Source organism: Octodon degus, unplaced genomic scaffold (genome assembly GCF_000260255.1).
Source record: "Octodon degus isolate 3935 unplaced genomic scaffold, OctDeg1.0 scaffold00101, whole genome shotgun sequence".
NCBI classification, from domain to species: Eukaryota; Metazoa; Chordata; class Mammalia; order Rodentia; family Octodontidae; genus Octodon; species Octodon degus.
Genome location: NW_004524677.1, coordinates 6,952,769 through 6,973,761, shown reverse-complemented (window position 1 = coordinate 6,973,761; position 20,993 = coordinate 6,952,769). Strand labels below are relative to the sequence as shown.

At 43.4% G+C, this 20,993-nt stretch overlaps 1 protein-coding gene across 1 annotated transcript in view; it reads left to right on the top strand.

Annotated features, from left to right (window-relative positions):
* Dchs2 (dachsous cadherin-related 2) overlaps positions 1-20,993 on the top strand; it is a 262,455-nt gene that overhangs the window by 127,516 nt on the left and 113,946 nt on the right. The window contains exon 2 of the mRNA XM_023723670.1: positions 5,859-6,050. Within this exon, the coding sequence (XP_023579438.1) occupies positions 5,859-6,050 (192 nt within the window). The remainder of the gene's footprint in view (positions 1-5,858; positions 6,051-20,993) is intronic.

The window sequence follows — 20,993 nt, the reverse complement described above, 5'->3', positions numbered from 1 at the left end:
CCTCCTCCTCTTCCTCCTCCTTCTTTTTCTTTTTTCTTAGTATAGGGTCTACAGAGTCTCACTACACAGATCAGACTAGTAGTAATCTGCCTGTGTTCAGCCTCCCAAGAGCTGGGATAACAGGCACACGCCACCACGCCCAGTCTCAATCACAGTTTCATGTCCCAGGGGCAGGGCTGGAACGACATGCCGGGATCAAACCGTAGCCCCTGAATCTGCCTAAGCATGCATTTTAATCTGCTGAGCTATTTGACTAGCCCCTAAAGAACATATATTGAGCCATTGTTTATGCAAATAACCAAGGGCTGCAGTACATGATTGGTGACCAGAAAACCAGAGATTTTTACTCTTGTTACAAACACTGTGAAAGAGTTAAAAAGCGAATGAAAGTCATGTAGTTAGAACTAATGGAATTAGGCATCCCAGCTCTTTTTGAGGTATATTTGGAAGTGGAAGACCATGTGGGGATATTTTGGGCTACTTTCTGCATCCATTTGTGTGTCTATTTACCACCAATGCTATGATGTGAGTTGAGTTTTAAAAGTATTGTACCACTCTGTGATTTCTAACTGCTGCCAGTACTTCTGTCTATTCTTCTGCCATGAGGTTATCAACAGCCTAGATCTGGTCATTCAAATGAGTAAATAAATCAAGCACATGCATGCATGGTTTTGAAACACTATTCGGTAGATTGGCTACAGGTAAGCTAAATTTTATGCCATCAGTATCTATTGACTCTCATTTTAGTGATGACTGTTTTACACATGGAGGCTGAAATAGCCCAACAGGGAGGAAGGACCTCCACATGGCTGGAGAAGCACGTGACTGCTCCTTGGACTTCAACTCCCTTTTATTCTTCCTAGCATAGATGTCTTAGGTTGGTTTCATTTGATACGTGTGTGAATTGTAGAGGGTTATGTCTGAAATGAAAGGAATCTTCATGGAAGTGCTAGTGGATCATTTATTAGATCTTGTTTTTAGTGTGGGCTTTTTTGGTGCTGCGGAGCAGTATTAAAATGAATCTTGTATCAAATATAAGGAAAGGACATTAAAAATTTATCTCAGTGAAAGAATTTTGGCTGGAACTGGAAATCAAAGTGTTTAGGTTCTTTTAAAAAATACTTTAGGATTTATCTTTATCACAGAGCTGATCATCTGCTTTGGTAGTACAGCCACATAGTTCCAGCCCTCTGCGAAGCTGAAGCAGAGGGACTGGGAGTTGAAGCCCAGCCTGGACAACTTAATGGCTTGGGGAGACTGTCAGCAGGGTGATCTGGGAGCCCGGAGCACAGTGCAGAGTGCAGAACTGCAGGCACCAGCACAGAGGCTCGCTTAGGGCCACGCGGCTGCTGCAGCTCCCTCGGGGATCGCAGTAGCTTTCTGGGGCCTGTGCAATGATCTACCATTAATGCGGTGGCCTTCAAACTCCAGGAAGCATTGTTTCTCTCAGTTTGGGAAACTGAAGTCCTAAATGCAGCAGGGCCACGCTGGCCAGCAAGGGCTCCTTGCTGGCACTGGAGATCAGGGACCTTAGTGCTGAGTGACAGTGCCACCCTGAATGTCAGTGCTCTTTGGCTTGTAGTAACATCACTTCTACGTCTTCTTCTGCGGTCTCATCATGTCCTCCATGTCTACCTGTCAGATCTCCCTCGGCCCCTGTCTGAAGATACGTGTCACTACACTTAGAGGACGCCTGGATAATCCAAGATAAATACTTCCTTTCACAATCTTTTAAATGCATGCCATTTGGCCATATAAGGTAATCATCTCTCTTTAACCATAGATATTATGAGGACAGTGATGTCTTTTGATGAAGTCATCATTCAGTGCCCTGTAACCAATAAGAAATTAGTGTGGACTACAAAGAAGAGCAGTCCCTTAAGAGGTTGGAGAGAGACCTCAAAGCCAGCAAGAAACCTGAGGCAGTCCAGGTAGGCAGAGGACAGCACAATGGTGGTGCTGGACAGAGGTGTGTTTCAACAAGGAGACAACTAGCTATGTGGCAGGCTGCTGAGTGACTTATAGCATAAGCACTCACTTAGATGGTGAGCCCACGAAGACAGAGCTATTGGTGAACTGGGCCAGAGTCCCACGCAGAGACTGATGTGCAAGAAGCTACTGCAGTCCTCAGTTCTGAGTCCAGTCTTAAGAATGTTACAGTCATGTGTGAACTGTAGGATTGTAGCTGTCCAAGTGTTTCCAATTTAAAATTTTATCTAATTATTTGCTTTTCATACAGAACAAATAACTGGATGGATGTATTGTACCAATAATTTCATTTCTTCAAAAAATTGCTATATGGACGTGGTAAAAATTCAGCAATTTTAAGGAAAACCAAGAGGGTTATGATTTTAAATTTTATCTAGGGTGCTGCCATGTTTCCCTAGGCCTCTGGTGTTCGCTCATTTCTTTGGCATTGTGTTCTGGGTCTTTTCTAAAAAGGCCCTGAGCTAAGTGCTGTGGTGGCTTAGGAATAGGCAAGAGTAGTTCTACCAGCAAAATGTCACCTACTCCTTCTGGGACGGGTCTCTGCTGTGAGTGACTCATCTGCCACAGAGCTGGCCACAGTGTTGATGGCGAGCCCTTGTCAGAGACAATGGGGCTGTCCTGGAATAATGTCTAGACCTAAATGCCAGGTTATAGGAAATAGGGCTGATAAAAGAATTCAATGAAGGCCAAGAATGTAGTCAGCCATACACTCTTGACTGAACGATGACTCAAATGATGACTTTTCAGCATGCAGAAAATGTATGTGTGTAGGTAAAAATATAGTATCGATGAAAGCAAGATCTTTTAATTTTCAATCTAGAATTAAATGACTACAAAACGAATAATAAAAATATAGGTTGTCTTTTATTTTGACTTTCTCTAAAAGCTGTATAGAAATATTCCAACGGTGTTCTCCAAAATTAATTCTGTCTTAGAGTATACCTTTAGGAGGCTTTCCTGGGTATAACTTCCCATTCGTTAAAGCTTTACTACAAGGTGGAAGTAACTAGGAGACTCATGTAATCTTACACATCTTCGTGTATTTTGTAGCAGTAAACTTGTGGCAGAAACTATTTTTTAGTTTGATTTTCTTTTAGTACAAAGAGTGAAAACAGGGCTGGGGAGATGGCTCAGTAGAATAAGTGCTTGCCTGGCAAGCACAAGGACCTGAGTTCAATTCCTGGTTTCCATAAAAAAGGAGTGAAAACAAAAGCAAAAGCAAAAACAAAGACAGAAACAAGATAACATACAACAATACATATGGTACAGATTTTCAAAGTAAAAATGGAAAATTAACAATAATTGTTATATTATGTATTTAATCATCAACTCTGTTGCTCAGATGAACAGATATGGGTATATGAGATTGGACAAATAATTGAATATTAATGTTTGCTTTCAATAAACCTTAATTTTTTCTTGTCCTTTTTAGCTTATTTTTAAAATTTATTTAAAAGAGAGTATAATTATAATTGAGAGAACATTAGAAACAGTACACATTTAGAAGACCAAGATGAGAGATGTTGGAGTGTTACTCAGCTTTAAAGAAAGAAGCTAGTCTGACTCACCTCGTCACGTGTTCTGGGTTCCTGGGTACAGCTCATCATCCTGTGCGTTATGCTGTCACCCCGTAACTAGCTCTCTCTGGCGAAGTGTGAGTAGACTTAACTTCGGGGCTGAGGAAGTCTCAGGGCAGAGTGCCTCTTCCGTCTCCATCCTTCCTGTCAAAGTGACTTTGAGGACCTCACCAGCCTCTGCCATCATGAACTAAAGAACTAGCTGTCCCTTACTTTTCTGTTCATTAGGGACAATTGTTAGTTGGACGTCGGACTTTCTCAGTTGGTCTAATTAATTCTCTTGTTTCCACTTTCTATGGATTTATTTCTTTTCCTGATTTATGGAATTCAGTTGAAATTTGGCTGATTTGACCATGTGCAGTAGAAAGTTCAGCTAAGTCATGAGAGCACAGACATTTGCAGGAGTTGTTGGCATACGCACTAATACTGTTCCAGTCAGAAAACCACATGCGTGGGAGGAGAAAAGATCTTGGGGAGTGGTATTGCACACGACCTAGCAATGCTGTTTTAGGGGAGGGCAGATTTAGAGGGCATGTTTTTCAGTAAATAAAAGATGAATGAGGGGCTGGGGAAATGGCTCAGTAGAATAAATGCTTGCCTGGCAAGCGCATGGCTCTGAGTTCAATTCCCAGTTCTTCCAAAAGAAAAAAAAAAGATGAATGACAAGACTATATATATATATATATATATATATATACACACAGGTACTTGTATAGGTAGATGTATAGGTAGATATTCGTGTATGTCATGTAGAGCCTATCCTCAGATACACGATTGTGGCTGGCCAAGTCCTCCAAATTTAAAATGTTATCTAATTATTTGCATTTAATACAAAACAAGTAATTGGATGGATGAGTCGCATCCTATTGTGTGATCCTCAGAAGGTGCATAAATCTCTGATCTGACTTCTTATCTGTAAAGTGGAAATCGTAGCTCCGACATGGTAGGTGTGTAAGAAATGCTAAGCTCCTAGAAGAGCACCCATTCTGTATAATATGGTTCTTCCTTCCCTCTTCTCCCTCTCTGCCCTTAAACTGTTTCTTTCAAGTGTTGTGATGCAGCTGACTTGTAAGTCAAAGGAATTATAGTGAGCTCAGGGCTCAGGAATGCTTTATTCTGTACGCCCTCGTGTGTTTCTCATGAGCAGTAGCGCCCTCTACCCATTACCTGGCTTGCACTGCCTGTGGGCAGCTGTGGTCTGAACATGTTAATGGGAAATTACAAAAATGAACGTGAGGTTTACATTGCTATTCCTGCAGTGTGAATTATCTTTGTCCAGTGAATTTACACTGTCTGCTGCCTGCTCCACAGCAGTTGAGAAAGAGAGAGCAACTACAATCGCATAGTTTCTATTATACTACATTATTATAATCGCTTCCCTGTCCTCTTCCTCTTCTTCTTTTTCTTTTGTAGCACTGAGAATGGGACATGCTAGTCAAACATTCCACCACTGAGCTGTACCTGAAGCCCTTCTCTACTTCATTACTTATAATTGTTAGCTTCTCATTGTTATAAGAATCTAAGTTATAAATTAAACTTTATCATGGCTATAATTATATAGGAAAACATAGTGAAGGGGAGCAAGAGGACAAAGAAGTTAAGACAGTAAATGGCGCCACATTTCCAACCCCATAATAGAATTCATCAAGGTGGGGCGAGGGTTTTATCTCCTAGGCTAGGTTTCTTTTGGGGAGCCATACCCTAGCCAGGGTCCTGCATTCCCAGCAGGCATCTGAGAATGATATCTAATCCACTCTCTGCTCTCCAGAACAGATATGGAGCTTGAACTACCCACAGGAAAGGGACTCGGTTCTTACTGCGTAAGTGTCTTTTGCATTAGCAGCAGTCCTGTGTCCAGTCGAAAGAATGAAACTGGAATTATCAAAACATAGGAGAAAGAACCAAAGATGCACTGTGAAGGCCTAGTGGTCATGTGGGTTGTTTCTGTGCCCTTCATATTCAATGAGATTGTGTATGTTTATGGAAAAGGGAAAGGACAAAAGAATCCAGGCCTGAAGAAGCTCAGACTTTTGGGGCCAGCTTGGAAGTAACAGAGTGGCCCAAGGAAAGAAAACAGGAGAATGTCCAGGAGAAGGTGGGGAAGCAGAGTTATTAAGGAAGGTGAGAGAAGAGGGAGAGGGAAAACCAAGGCCTGTGCTTCCTGACTGGCCACAGGGTCGCTCAGTTGTACAAATCATCACAGGAATCACGGAGCCCCAGGAAGTAAGTAAGCCCCAGGAAGTAAGATCAGGAGTATTGTGCTGATCACCTTGTGTTGCTCCCATCTCCTAGGTGAAGGCCTCTGATGCAGACGCAGGGCTCTACGGCTTAATTGAGTATTCGCTTTATGATGGATTCCAAAGTGATGAAGCACCTGCAGCGTTCCAGATCGACCCACGGGATGGGCAGATCTGTGTGTCTGAAGACCTTGACAGGGAGCGGGAGCCCAGCACCTTTGATCTCCTGGTGAAAGCCAAGGATGGGGTAAGTCTTTAGGTAGGGAATTTCAAACACGCTCAGGAGTGAACCACAGTGTCCACAGCAGAGTACCAATGCTTATCAACAATTAGCTAATTGTTAATCGGGCTTAATAAAGCCAGTAGCCCCCTCCCTTTTCTTTTTTGAAATGGAATCTCACTGTGTAGTCCAGGCTGGTCTTCTTCTCACTACATAGTCAGGGTGACCTCAGATTCATGATCCTCCTGCTTCAGCCTTCCAAGTGCTGGGATGACAAGTGTATGTGACCATACCCAGATCACCTCTCTTCCTGCTCTTGCTGGAGGTCTTTGACACAAACACTGGAGATTATATCATTTTATCTAGCAATAATTAAGTAATATGTCTAAGAGATGACTTTGTAAAAACATAACTAGAATACATTACTAATTTTTTTGATGACATGTGATATTCATTGCAGGCTTACTTTTCTAGGTTATTTAAACATATCTTTTAATAACTGATTGTTTGAATCCTCATCCAAATAAGTTCACAAATTGATTGGATTGCTAGAGCCTTTACCTCCCAGTCTGTTCAGTCAGTCTTTGCCTTACCTTCAGTGGCATTTAGAACAAAGAAATCAGGTCAATTGTCCTGTACATTTGCCACATGCTGCATATGGTTGATTCTACCTTTGGATTCACTTAACTTGTTCTTTTGTCATTCCTGTTTCCTATAAATGGGCATGTAGGGCTGGGAACCTGGTTAGTGTCAGATTCATTTAGGTAAGGCCATGTGCCTCCTACTTCATAAGCAGGTGCACATCATCACTTTTGTACAGAGGTGATTTCCAATTCTACTACTCCTTATACATTCACTCTCTGGAATGCTTAAGGTAAAAGAGCACTTACATCCATTGTTTTATTGTCCTGCAATGTAATCGATATAGGAAAGTTGGGATAATGTTTATATCTCTTTACTTTACCAATTTTTAGAATAACATACAAGTGCCTTAATATCCCAAAGGTGATTAGTGTATCTTTTCTGTGTGATTACAAACTTCTGGATTCTACGTAATTGATCGGTGTCAATGCATGCCTAATCTTACCCTTTCTGTTATATACATTGACCCAACTTTTATTGGTCAAGGTATCTTCAATCTTGTTCTTTTTTTTTTTTTTTCAGTTTGTAGATTGACACAGCTAGATTCCATTCTAGTTGCTTAGATTTATAAAAGTGAGCAAATTATAATTGGGAAGCTACACATATTTCTGCAAAATGAACACACTCAGAGAAGATGAAGAAATGAGACAAATACTCAAAGCCCCTTTCTAGCTATTTGCTGTAATTTTCTTCCCAACTTCTTACTACCTGTGTCTTTTAAGGGTTGATAGTGGTTACTGTCAACTTATAGTAGTAAATGTTAGTATGCTGATTTCTTAACTTTTAATGAATGGGATCATATCATATGCATTTCTACTTAATTTATTTTCCTGAACATCGTTTGTGAGTCATGTGTGCTGTTATGTGTAGAAATAAATCATACATTTCCATTGGTTTATATGTACAATAGGCCCTTCTGTACTGTGTGATAATTTTCTATCTGATGATATCCATTTTAGGTAATTAGAAATGCTGTTACTGACATTTTTTTAATATCAATTTTTTTAACTGATGCACAAAGGCATAAAAATTGTGCCTACAAGTGGAGTGGCATGTGGTGTTGTGATACTGGCATACATTATGTAAGTTTCCAGGAAGTTAAGCATATTCATCTCCTCATACATTTATCACTTCTCTATAGTGAAATCATAGTCTTTCCATTTTTTGAAGAGTTCAGGGTCTAATTGCTGTCTGTCGGTACTCAACTGTGCAGCAGTGCAGCAGTTTCATTCTCCCGTCCAACTGTTGCTTACCCTCTGTGCAGCGCTCCCCACTTGTCCCCTGTCTCCCTGGTCTCCCCATCTCCCTAGTTTCCCCCCCACCCCACCTCCCTGGTCTCCAGTAGCACTACCCTGTTTTGAATTTCTATGAGCTCACTGTCTTTGGAGCCCACATTTGCACGAGATCATGATCACTTACTTGTCTTTCCCTGCCTGGTTTATTTCACTTGACAGCATGATCTCCAGTTCCATCCATGTGCTTGCAAATGACAGTCTTCCATTCTGTTTTCTTGATGAATATTACTTCATTGTTTATAGGCACCACATATTCTCACCCAGTTATCAGCCGGTGGACACTTGGGTTCTTTCCACTTCTTGGCTGCTGTGTGTGGTATAACACTGAACACAGAAGTGCAGGTGTCTCTTCGATAGACTGACTCATTTCCTTTGGCTATACACCTGATGGTGGGACTGCTGAGCCACACTGCAATCCCATTTCTAATGTTTTGAGGACATTCCACAGCGGTTTTCCACAATGGGCATGTACATCCTTCTCCCCACGTTGCCTTTAGCTGTGTTGTTTCATTGTAGTAGGCATTACTACTGTGTTGATATACTGTCATGTTTTGATTTTGTTATGCAGTTCCTTAATGATTAGTGATGTTGATCATTTTTCATATGTCTATTGGACATTTGCATGCTTTCTTTTGAGATGTGTCTAAGTCTGTTGTCTCTTTTTTTTAAAAAAAATTCAGATTATTTTTGTTGCTGTTTGTTTTTGCAGTTGAAACTTGAGGATTCTTTATATATTCTGTATATCAACCCCTTATCAGATGTGTTTTGGAAGTATTTTATTCCATTCTCTAAGCTATGTTTGTACTCTGTTGATGGTTCCCTTTACCATGGAGAAAAGTTTTTAGTTTGATATAATGCCATTTGTCCATTAACATTCTTATCCTTTGGATTTGATCAACAAAAATAAACAGTTCTATTGAGTATGTATTCAGGAGTGGAATAGCTAGATTGTAACAAACCCAAGCAACTTTTCAGTGTGGTTAATTAGCATATACTTGATCAATAGACTGTGACAACTGCATTTCCACTGCATTCTCTCTCAACAATTGATATTTGTTTTTTTTAAATTATGGTAATTCTAGTTATCTATTTAGTAATGTATTACATTGGGCTTTTATTGTGCATTTTCTTGATGAATAATGAATTGGGCACTTCCTCATGTGTTTATTGGCATGTATGTAACATTTTGAAACAGGCTTATTCTTTACCCATTTTCCATAGAGTTGCTGTTTTCCTTATTGCTTTGTATGAATTCTTTATATATTTAGATTGCAAGTCCTTTGTTGGATGGACTTATTGCATGCATTTCTCCCAATCTGTGGATTGCCATTTCTTATCCTTCATTATGAAGGACAAGAGTTCTTTCTAATAGAACTCAGTTTATTCATTTCCCTTTAGAGGTGGTGCCTTGTGTGTCCTTTTAGCAAGCATTTGCTGACTTCAAGGACATGAAAGGGCTCTCCACTGTTTTTTTTTTTATGATATTGGTTCATAGGTCACTTCTATAAACTTTTTTTCAATCTAATGAAAGAAAGTTTTATTGTTTCCTTCAAACAGTCAGTTCAACAACATTTATTTATTTATCTATCTATCTATTTATTTATTTATTTTGGGGGAGCCTGGGATTGAACTCGGGCCCTTGCACTTGCCAGGGAAGCACTTATTCTACTGAGCTATCTCCCTAGCCTTCAACATTTATTGAAGCAGGCTTTCTTTCTTCGGCGCCCTGGCCTGTCACTGCTGCCATCGGTCACATGGCTGTGCATGAGTATTTCTACTCCTCACCCTCCTTTGTGACCTATGAGTCTGACTCAGTGCCAACAACATAGTCTTTCACTTATTTTGCCTTCATAATATACCACAGTGTTATGTATTCTTGCTTTGTCCTTATTCAAGATTGATGACTATTTCTGACTGTTTACGTTTGCAAATGCATTTTAGAAGTGTTTCCTTCAGGTACATTGCATTCTCACAAAGGCATTCTAGTGCACATATTGTTCTACATTTTGATTTTCTTCTCACTTCCTGCATGTTAAGGTGTTACTTTTTTTGTTACTTAACTTTTTTTTTTTTTTTTTCAGAACCGGGATTTGAACTCAGGCCTTGTGCTTGCCAGGCAAGCACTTATTCTACTGAGCTATCTCCCGCTCCCACTTAGTATTTTTGAGAGACTTTCAATGTTTCTTTTTAATCTACTTACTACTCATTTGTATAAATGCATGCTACTAACAGTTCTCTGGTCTAATTTTTCTCTCTTGAAATTGTTGAGAGAATCTATCTACTTGAAATGAATTATAGGGGTAAGAAAGTCAAATAACATTTATCACACATGAAAATACAAACATGAAAGGAAAATCATTTATATTCAATAAAATACCCCTGATCTATCTGGTTGGATGTTTGTCAACACCTCACTATGTGATTTCAATAATATCTGATTCTGTGTAAGAAAATATGTCAAAGACAAAAACAGAGATAAGCAGAAGAGTTCAAGTTTATTCAAGTCTATGTGATTATTCACATAGCAAGTATATGCACACACAAGTATTAATCCAAGGCTTTAGAAATGTAATCTTAATAGATTCTGAGGCCATTCTAAATGGCCATCTGAGACTGGAATGAAAGATTAAATCAATTCTATAGTAACTGAACATCTTTTTCTAATTAGTGGGTTTCAAATGATCTTATGATTGTGGATATGAAAGTGATCTTTACACAAATAAGATAATTTGGCTCATAAATACTTAACTTTCCTGCTCAAAAGGATGTGTTAATTAGAAGTATTGGGAGTGGAATAAAAAAAGACATCCTAGATATTTAGCTAAAACTCCCTTCCTTGCTTCTTCTGTGTTGAACCTCCTCTGCAGACCGGTGCTGTGAAGGACAGAGCCCATGTTGCCTCCCTTAAGTGCACCTTCAGCCACTCCATAACCTCCATAAAGCTTCCCGGACTGAACACCCGGGCTGTGTTTCCAGTTCTCTGCCAAAACATTCATTATCTTGATAGTAACTAAGGAAGTCAACTCGACAGACATGGCAACCCTTGCTAATTTCTAGAAATCAAAAGACACAAGTTCAAGGCTGATCATGGCTGATGAATTGGAACATTCCTCTGCACACCTCTGTTTTACATTCTCCAAGTGAGCACAGGATGTCTCTTTTATTCAAGTTGAAGCATTCCCCCTGTAGGTTCCTACACTCAGACACTCCTTCTTTTCTTGCGGTATTGGTGATCGAATGTGCGGCCTTAGTCCCTAGCTAAATTCCAGCACCCCACCTTCCCAATTGTTACAATGTTTTTCTTTATTTTAAAACGCAGTCTTACTAAGTCCCTGAGTTGCCCAGGCTGGGCTTACACTTGGAATTCTCTTGCATTAGCCTTCCAGGTTGCTAGCATTGCGGTATGTCCCACCACATACTGCCTCACTCTCTTTTGAGTCATTTTGTCCTAAACTCAGCCCTGGCACTACAGAGAGCTGCCTGGGCCCATCCTGTTTAATACAGGCTTTTATTGATATTTATGTGCAGACACAAATCAAGAGGCAACTAACTGCCACTGAAATAATAGCTTAACACTCACAGATCTTGTGGCAATTCTGATTCTCCACTTGTTTGACTTAGTGAAGCATAGTGTACCAGCCAGTTGTCTCCTTGCTAGTGGACTGCCCCTGACACCCAGACCTCGAAGGTCTAATTTAGCGAATGGCGTCATGGGACTCAGTCCACCGTCAGCTGGCTCAAGGCAGAAATGCCATGGCGGAAGGGTGTGGCGAACAAAATTGCTTAGTTCATGGCAGCTGGGAAGCAGAGAAAGGGAACAGCACCAGAGAGGGGGGACGCAGGAACAGATGTACTAAAGCCCAGGCCTCAATATCCCACTCAGAATGCCAAGACGTACACTTTCCTATGCCTCTAGGCAGCTCCCAAGCCAAGCAAGTTGGTATGATTAAGCCGAAGCACCCTGTGCACTTCTGGTGTGTCCTATGATGACAGCATGCCTGGAGGACTGTGTTAGTGCCTGCTCTTCTGCCAGTCTCGGCCTCACAGATGCTAGAGCTGAGCAGCTTTCTTCCCTGATGCCTTCAGCCGTGACCTTTGCACCTTGGAGCCAGCCAGTCAGCCATAGACTGAATCCTCTGAGACTGTGAGCCCCAGATACTCACTATTTCCTTTAAATCATACACAGCAGGTGTTTTGTCCTGGCAAGAGGACACCTAACTAGTACGGCTCTCAGAGATGCTGTGAGGCTCGTGGTGAGGGGCAGAAACGTGGGAAGGTTCATCTCCCACCTTGCCCATGGGCAGATCCCAGCTGGCCAGGACGTACAGGGAGCAGGAAAGTCCTGAACCAGAGCGCTGACTGTGATCTCTGTAGAAGGAGTGGGTGAGGTACTTAAGCGGGGTGGGGTTGTACATGAGTAGCTGCAGCAGGCTCTCAGGGGCCAGAGCTGTCCCCAGCTGTCTTGCCCTTGACCCTGAGGTATTGAGGGAAGAAGGATAAAGGGCTGGACTGTAAGAGCCAAGGAAGGAAGGTGGTTCGGGTCTGGACTCTGGATTTGGCAGTTTAGATTTAAACAGTGAGTTGTCTGCTGATTTTCACCTTGGGAGAGGAAGTGTCACTAGGGCCCGCAGTGTCAAAGTGTCAAATATGGACAATAGCTGAAACGGTTATCAGAGTTCATACACTATTCTGAGACAGAGTCCAGAAGAAGAGGAAGGCAAAGGGCTCACTAGTATGAATATATATATATATATATATATATATATATATATATATATATATATATATATATATTTGCTACCTTGTTTCAAGTAACTCCAATTTATTTTAGATGACAGTAATCTTGGTGGAATTCACTATTCAATTTAATTTTGTCACACAACGGCATCAGAAATCCTCAAAGAAAGGCTGAGTCCTGGCATGGGCTGTTTCAGCGCTTCTTGTCCTTCACGTTAGGCCTCATGTGTGGCCACAGGCAGGAGTCCCTGGCACTGCAGTCCTAAGTGGATTCTGTGGCCTCTTTCTCAGTCACTGCCAAGAGCTGCAGTTAGACTTCCTCTGTCTGACACTTTCCAGGGACTCCCTCATCCTCCTTTTCTGCATCTGTCTTGATTACTTTTCTCTTGTTGCTGGAACAAAATAACCGACACCCAAAATTAAGGAAGGAAAGGTTTATTTAACTCAGAGTTTGTGGAGGTTTCAGTCCGTGCTCGGCTGGCACCCAGGCAGAGCGGCACGTGGCAGAGGCAGCAGTGGCAGAACAGCAGAGCTGAGCAAGCCTCTCCCTTCCTCGTATCACACTGTAGGCTATCCGTGGGTGCAGCACTCGTACCCATAATCCCAGCGTCGGATCAGAAATTGATTGCAACCCTAGAAACCACCCCATGACTACATGAGGCTCTGGGGGACCACTACACACAAACCGTAACAGCATCTTGGCGTCCATACGCATCCCCTTCCGGTTATATCTCTCATTGCTCTTGGGTATTCTGTGGTCTTGTGGTCTCCTCAAAGCATGAGAAATCGCTGAAAGTCACCTCCTCCAAATGTACCCATAATCAGAGTGCAGCCTCCTGTTTCACAGCCACTATGTCTCTGTGGAGGGGCCATTGGCTTCCCCAAGCCATCTCCTTCCTTCCCAGTGTGGCGATCAGGGTCTCACCTCTGTGGCTCCCACTCTGGCTGCTCTGGGGGCTCCTGTATACCAGGCTTCACACAGTCTTGCTTGCTGTCATTTTGGGGCTCCACATGCTTTCTTGCCTGTTTTATCTTCTCTGGCCTATGGCTCTTTAGCTGTCCCACAAACTGTCAATCCTTAAAATTTGTCCTGCAAGTTTTCTTCCTCATCCCACACAGCCCACAAGAGCAGTGCCAGATAACTCAATGCCACAAAATCACCACAAAATCCAGACCTCGGAGAGCACTTGATTTAGTGGTGTGCGCATCAACCCCATCCATATCTGCTTGTCTTTTTCCTCAATATGTTTCTCAAACACATTTGGGTACAGGTGTGTGTGTCCACTTCTTCCTTTGTCTCTGTAGCCTCTGTAGATGCTGGTGCCATGCAGGAGAGCAGCACATGCCTGGCAGCCCAGTCTGGGTGGAGTCTAGTCCCTGAGATGACTGCTTCTGCACAGATGGGCTTTGCTTAAGGGTAGGTATGACCCTGTGTGTGCTCATCGAAATCACCAGGAAGAATCTGCTGTGTCTTCCAGGCCCCCATCTTCTGTCCCTTAAGGAGTGTTTGATCTGTTCTAACATCTTTGTAGCCAAATGCTGGACCTAGAGTATGAGGATAATTTCTGTCTACTGGAGGAGCAAACTCTTGTCATCCGAGCCACCACCACAGTGGCAAGCACAGTGCAAGCACAGTGCCTCAGAGCTGGATGGGAATCCCAACTTCAGTCCAGGCGTCTTCGCAAGCATTGTAGGCCTAGAGCTCATTCTATGAACAAATACTCATCCCACTGCTGAAACATCCACCCCTGAAAGGTGCTGTTCATCCTTCTCAATGTGAGCAGGGAGACACACTGAACCTTGGTAAGGGTGGGGAACATGGAGCTTGTACAATCTGAGCCTTTTTCACATGGAGTGTTTGATGTCAAAATTTCTTGGACTCCTCCTCCCTGAAGGCTTGAACCTCTTCTCCATCTTGGTGGTTGACTTCTCTTCTTTGCCCTGTTAAGTATCTTGGGGGTCTGGGGTCACACAAAGGAAGAGAAGTAGGTATGGAAGCCATGCTTGAATTGTGTTTTCATGGGGCAGAGCTTGTGGTGGGGCCAGGGGTGCTCTGTGAAACAGCTTCTCAGAGTGCCCCCCTTTCGCCCAGCATAGGCTTTAGGAACTTCCTGCCCTTTGCGTCACCTAGAGCTATGCTTGCTTTCAGCATTTCTCACCCTTGTTGCAGACTATGAGGGGAACAAGCAGCATATCTGCTGTGTGGGTGCGTGTCCATCCACACACATCATATACACAAGTGTATATAGTATAACACACGTGTACTACACATAGTGATCCAGTGTGCACTCTCACAGCCTCAGCCTCATGAAGCTCTTCTCAGGTACACGCAGCCTTATTGGGTCCTCAGTGCCTGTCACTGTCACTTTTGCTGCGTTTTCTAGCAGGCTGTGTCCCTCCAAGGTGCGTCACTCCGTGCTCGCTTCGGCAGTGCATGCACTAGGAGGGCATCGCGCACAGGTTGCTAAAGTTGAAGGGAGCAGTATGGGCACAGCTCCTGCCAGGTGGCTGCCCCTGGAAACAGCCCATGGTGCCTCCACAGAATAAACCGCCTCCACATTGCTGGAGTTCAAGCCATGATGAATTTATTTAAAATGATAAACTGGGCTTGACAAAGCCCTTTTGCTTTGCATGATCACCTTGACAAACTGTTTCTACCTCTGACCCTTTCTCTTTCTAATAAATGTCCTATGAGTCCTTCATAGAAAATTGCTGAGAACCCATTTACCAGTGCTCCTAAGAGATTTTACCTGTCAATAGGAGATATTTTCATATAAAATACCCACGATGTTCTGGGCTTCTTTGCTGCTGCTCTATTTATCCTGGTGATGACTGTCAATATTTTTTAAATGAAATGACCTCTCCTACTTTACTGATATCACTTCTAAAATGTTCCGTTCTTGCTGTTAGTGCTGCTGCTATTTATCTCGTGCATAGCAGCTGTAGTGCGCATGCTGTAAAGTTACATAATGGAACAAGGTAATTGGATTGCACTGGCAATCAAGTGTTTGGTTATAATAAGCTCTATAATTTAATTATTCTGTCCTTACATCTGTTTATTATTTCCTTTTTCATACATTTTTTTGTAACTAAATGTCGTCCTCACTTTTGGTGTCTGTTGGTATTAATTCTCTCTCTCCAGTCTTTGCTACATCCTGAATTTTCTACAGCTGAAATACGTGCATGAGATAAAGCTATTTCAACTCTATCTCGCTGCTCCAGGCTTAAGGGGGGATTTTGTCAGATTAGTAATATGGAAAGTGAATTGACTTAGCTTTTTGCCATTGTCTGTGCTCAAGATAAAGGCAGCCTATTGGAGCCATGATTCATCGGATATGTGTGCAGTGGAGAAGGGCCGCAAAGGAAGATTGGCTGGGCAGCAGGGCACATGCGTCCTGCAACGCTTATGCAATTTCACCTTGTCATTTTCTGAGGGGTAGGAAGGTTTGTCAACCCCACACATTTCAGGAATGTGCTTTGCCCAGAGCCCTGGGCTTCTAGATAAACTGACTCACACCTGCAAGAGGTTTCCCGCCGTTTTTTTATATACTACAAAGAGCAGTATATGGAATGTCTTAAACACTATTTTGATTCATTTTTATCTCCAAAAGTGCTGTTTGTTATTATCTGTATTCTGGTCCGCATTGCTTGGTTCATCCCTTAATTTGAATTAATCTCTAATTCATCGTTTTGCCCATCAGTCTGCCCTTCTAAATTCTGCCATGCTTTCTAAAATGCGCATCAGTTACCACTCTTCTTCATAAAGTCAACCTAGTCTCTCGGTTTTCCTTTATCTCTTTTTCACAATAGAAAACAGTCTGTCTCTTAAAGATAGCAATTTCTTGCTGGTCTCAGGGAAGCTTGGGGTCCTTCTCATTGCACTTTTGACAGGTGGGTTCCCTTCTTATCCCCCAAGCTAATATCCAAATCACTTGTGCCCCTTCCTCCACCAAAAGCCTATTTGACTTTGAGGTTTATGGTTTCAGTCTACAACACAAACATCCTTGTTTTCCTTCTTTAAAACTCCTTTATCATTAAAACTTTGCACTTTACTCACAATCTTTCTCTCCACCGATATATTAGTCAACCTTGCCATTGTAACAAAATACCCAAGAAAGTTAACGTACAGACAGAAAAGTTTTCTTTTGGCTCATGGTTCTGAAGGCTTCAGTCCATGCAAGAGCTCCCATGGCTTTGAGTCCCTGGGAAGGCAGCACATTGCGGTGCAAGCAAACCGCTCACTTGGTGAACCAAGAAGCACAAAGAAAGCAACCAGGATCCCACAGTCCCCTTTGAGGGCTGTCCCCAGCGACCTTCCACAAGGTCCCATAAGCTCACGGTCCACATGGCCTCCCATAGCACCACCCTGAGGGCCAAGCTTGTAGCCCAGGGACCCTTGCAGGCTGCTCAGTGTGCAGACCTCAGCAACACCTGCTTCCTCCCTGCTCCTGGAGAGCTCAGAATCCACAACAGCCAACGCCCCATGCCTCTCGGTTCCTCGACACGTCAGCTGTCACTTGCATGGCTCACCAGCAGTGACCGCACTCTGAAATCTTGATTTCAAGTGCTCTCTCCTCTGACAAGCATTTCTATCTTTCCATCTCACTCGCTGCAGCACTTGTACTCTGTTTGGTTACTCTTCTCCCGTGTCAAGATTACTGATTTATTTCCCATCATTAAAGTTATTCAGTTTCAAACTTCTTTCCCCAGAATCCTCCTGGCAGAATCCCAGCTCCGCCTAAAGCTGGCCCTGGCACCTCAGCAGCTCACTGAGTCTGGAGAGGAGGAGCACACTCCCACTTGTGAGAGGAGGCTTTCTGTCCAGCCTCCCAGTGTGCCCACAGCTCACGTCCCTCCTGTCCTGCTGGAGACGCTTACACCAGAAGCAGATGCCCACCATTCAGGGTCCCAACTCCTCTGCCCTTGCCAGGGACGTCGCTGGTGTACTGACATTCCCTTTGTCTTGTATCATTGGTTTCTCATATTCTCCTGAATTACTTCCATAACTGTACAGCACATATTAGTAGCGTCGATCTTAAGAGAAAGAACCTCCATAATTGCATACAATTCTTAGAATAGCATATTATTGCTTTTCTGTCTTTATTAGAAGGTCTACTCAAAATGCTTGTCTCCTTTTTGAGTTTCTTTCGGGGGGCATTCCCCCTCCCTATGGTTCCAATAAGGTTGCTGTCCTGATTACAAATTTTGCAAACCACTCAAGAAATTAAAAAATATTCCCTGAGTGCAATGGCCTTGGCTTACTGTTTTTTCTTTGACAAACTGGGCGCTCATTTCTCATCACCTTGTTCATCAAATCTGGACCGGAATGCACTCATATTGAAAGCTCACTAGAATGCAAAGCACAGCCCACAAGAGCTAAGAGATGTGAAGGATGGACACTGATGTTCTGCTATTCCAGAGTCCAAGGAAGCAAGAAGAAGGTGAATCGGAAGTAGGTAATGGCCAGAGTACAAAGCGCAGGGGCAAAGCCTCAGTTTCTTCCAAATGACCCAGGAGAACTTCAAGGCTCTGATATTGTGTGTTTCTGTGCAGAGGGGATTGGAATTCAGGTAGACTGTTTAGCAGTCTCTTTGCATAACTTTAAAAATTAAAGTGACAGATGGTTTCTTTTTTAATTTTATGTATTTGGTACAGGATATTACTATGCAGCTTGGACTCATAGTGGCCCTCCTGTTTCAGCCTCCCCAGCACTGGGATTACAGGCATATACCACCACGCCTTGGGCAGGGCCAGCCTGGCATGCAGTGCCAGGGATGGAACCCAGGTCCCTGTGCTGGCCAGGAAGGTGCTTAGACTGCTGAGCTATCTCCTCAGCCCATTACCAATGATTTGTTGGTGGGAAAAGATTAAGACAAAATAAAGAAAAAATTCATCATGTATTAATGGGATGTATTAACTATTTTTTGCTGCATAACACATTATTCCTGAATTTAGCAGCTTTAAAAAAAAGTTTCTTATCATGTTGGTTTCTAAGGGCAGAGAATCCAGATGTGGCTCCACTGTGTGGTTCTGGCTCATGGCCTCTCAGGAAACTGTCATCAGACGTTTCCAGGGGACAGGCAGAGGCTACAGCACAGCCTTGGGAAGTGAACATTGTCAGGATGGACAAAATGAGTTGAAGTCAGGTCTGATCCTGCATTCTGTGGAATCCTGGTTTCTCCAGCATACTCCTGCCAAAGAAGGTTCTGTGTACCACGACAGTGTGTAGGGATCCAGCCGACAGGTCTGTAGTCATCTGGGGGGAGGGGGACACAATTCTAAGCCCTATAAAATGAAGTCAATAAAGATACCCAGTCAAGCATTTTGTGTGGACCGTAACCCCTGCACGATGAATTTCTGCGCTGAGCCGGGCCATGATAACAGTCCTTGGGAAGCTCAGGTGTGTTCTGCTCACCGCAGACTTCTGCCTCGCTTAGCCTGTGAGCCCTTCCTTCCACAACGGAGTGCAGCAACCTGCCTGTCTTTCTGCCATTTGAAACATTTCGTCCGTAAGTCCTGAATAAATGTCACTTTATGCAGTTTTAGCCCTGCCCCCCTCATTACTGATCTCACAGCACCACCTTCCTGGGGTAGCCAGTTCTCATCCACTGGAACCCAGATTTTCCAAAGCTGTGGGAAACACCTCAGCACCCACCCGCCGGAGAAATAAGCACACGGAAGGCTCTAGGAGAAGTTTCAAGGTGAAGGACCCAGGGGCTCAGGGACACGGCCTTTGCCCCATTTGCACTAAAAAGCCTCTGTAGTTGTGTCGTGCTTTTACCCAGGCATCTGTTCCTAAGACCTGGATTTGATCACATCACTTCATTGATGATAGCTGTGGCGTCTCATGTGAAGACTTAGGAAGAAGGCACTAGAACTTTGCGTTCCTTCCTTTCAAATCTTTCACTTTGTGATTTTCCCATGTAAATGACCCCATTAGCAGAGTAAATCTGTACCACACACACACACACACACACACACACACACACACACACGGGAGAATCATTTGCATTCCCCCTCTTCCCTTTTTCTTTTAGCTGATGCCATCCACGAACAAGCAGGATCCAGCTTCTCCCTTCGCTCTGAGCGCCTGCGTCAGAGAGGCCTTTGGTGGGGGTGTTGCCACGTCTGGTGCCACTACTCACGTGCAGCACTGGTCTGGCTCTGAAGAGGATGCCACAGTCCTATGTGTACTTCACCAAAACCCTGAAGCTCTCGAAATGAAGCATTGTAAAGGCTCATGTGGGTCAGCAGACGGATCTGAACTCAGGAGGCGTTCCTAATGCTTGTGCACCTGGGCAGGCATTGTGCTTCAAGCTGTGCAAGGCGTGAGGGCACGGTGGTACCCAGAGCCCATCTGCTGTCTACACACTGTATGAACTTTCACAACATGAAACCAACCCAGCCTCAAGTATTTAGGATGCAGAGTATGCGCTACTTTCCATTTGATGGTTACTAGTCATTACAAATGTGCTCACCTGAAGTATACTATTCGTTTGCTGGAAGATCCGTGAGAAGAGGTAGCTCAGGCTCAGGCCCACCTGGCTTCCTCGAGGGCACAGTTCTGAATACGTGTAGAACTGGGCTTTGAGCTTCAGGCTGTGGATCGTCCATCATGTGCCAGGCCTAGACCACAGCACCCTGCTCCTAGGCCGTGAGCCCTGAAGCACTCAGCCTCTGTCCTGTGCTCTAAGGCTGAGGGCAGGTTAGGCCCTGGCTCCAGTACAGTCATTAAAGAAGACTTATATGAAAGAATTTATATCACAACAAAATTTTAAAACTTTAAAATGTCAGCAGGGTCTTTGAGGCCAGGAGAGTCTTTGTAGCACTTGCAGATGGGCTGTTACGATGAACTCCTATACCAGGAGCGAGTCAGCCAGTCGCTGCCCTGTACTTTGGGGGTTTTATCAGTGCTAGAAGGAGAAGGGGAGGATGTAACAACTGAAGCAGATTATATGCATGTAATAGAATAAAATTCCATAAATGGTTTTTATAAGAGGAAAGTGCTCCCCTTTGATAGATTCAGCAGGAAAGAATGAATACTGAAAGGAAGACCAATCTATAATATTTTCTGCAGGACTCATTGCTCTGTGACAAGGAGCATGCTTGCTTTGCCCACCTAATCTCGCCTGTGTGCAGAGTGTGCCTGATCTGGCGTTTTCACAAAAGCCAGGTCTTCTCCTTACACGCACTAAGTGAGGCCATTTCTATTTGCGCTTGTCTCCTGCGCCCGACCTACTGTGATGTCTCTTGGCTGATTTCTCAGGCTCCTTTCCAAGCAGGTGACTTCTCAGGC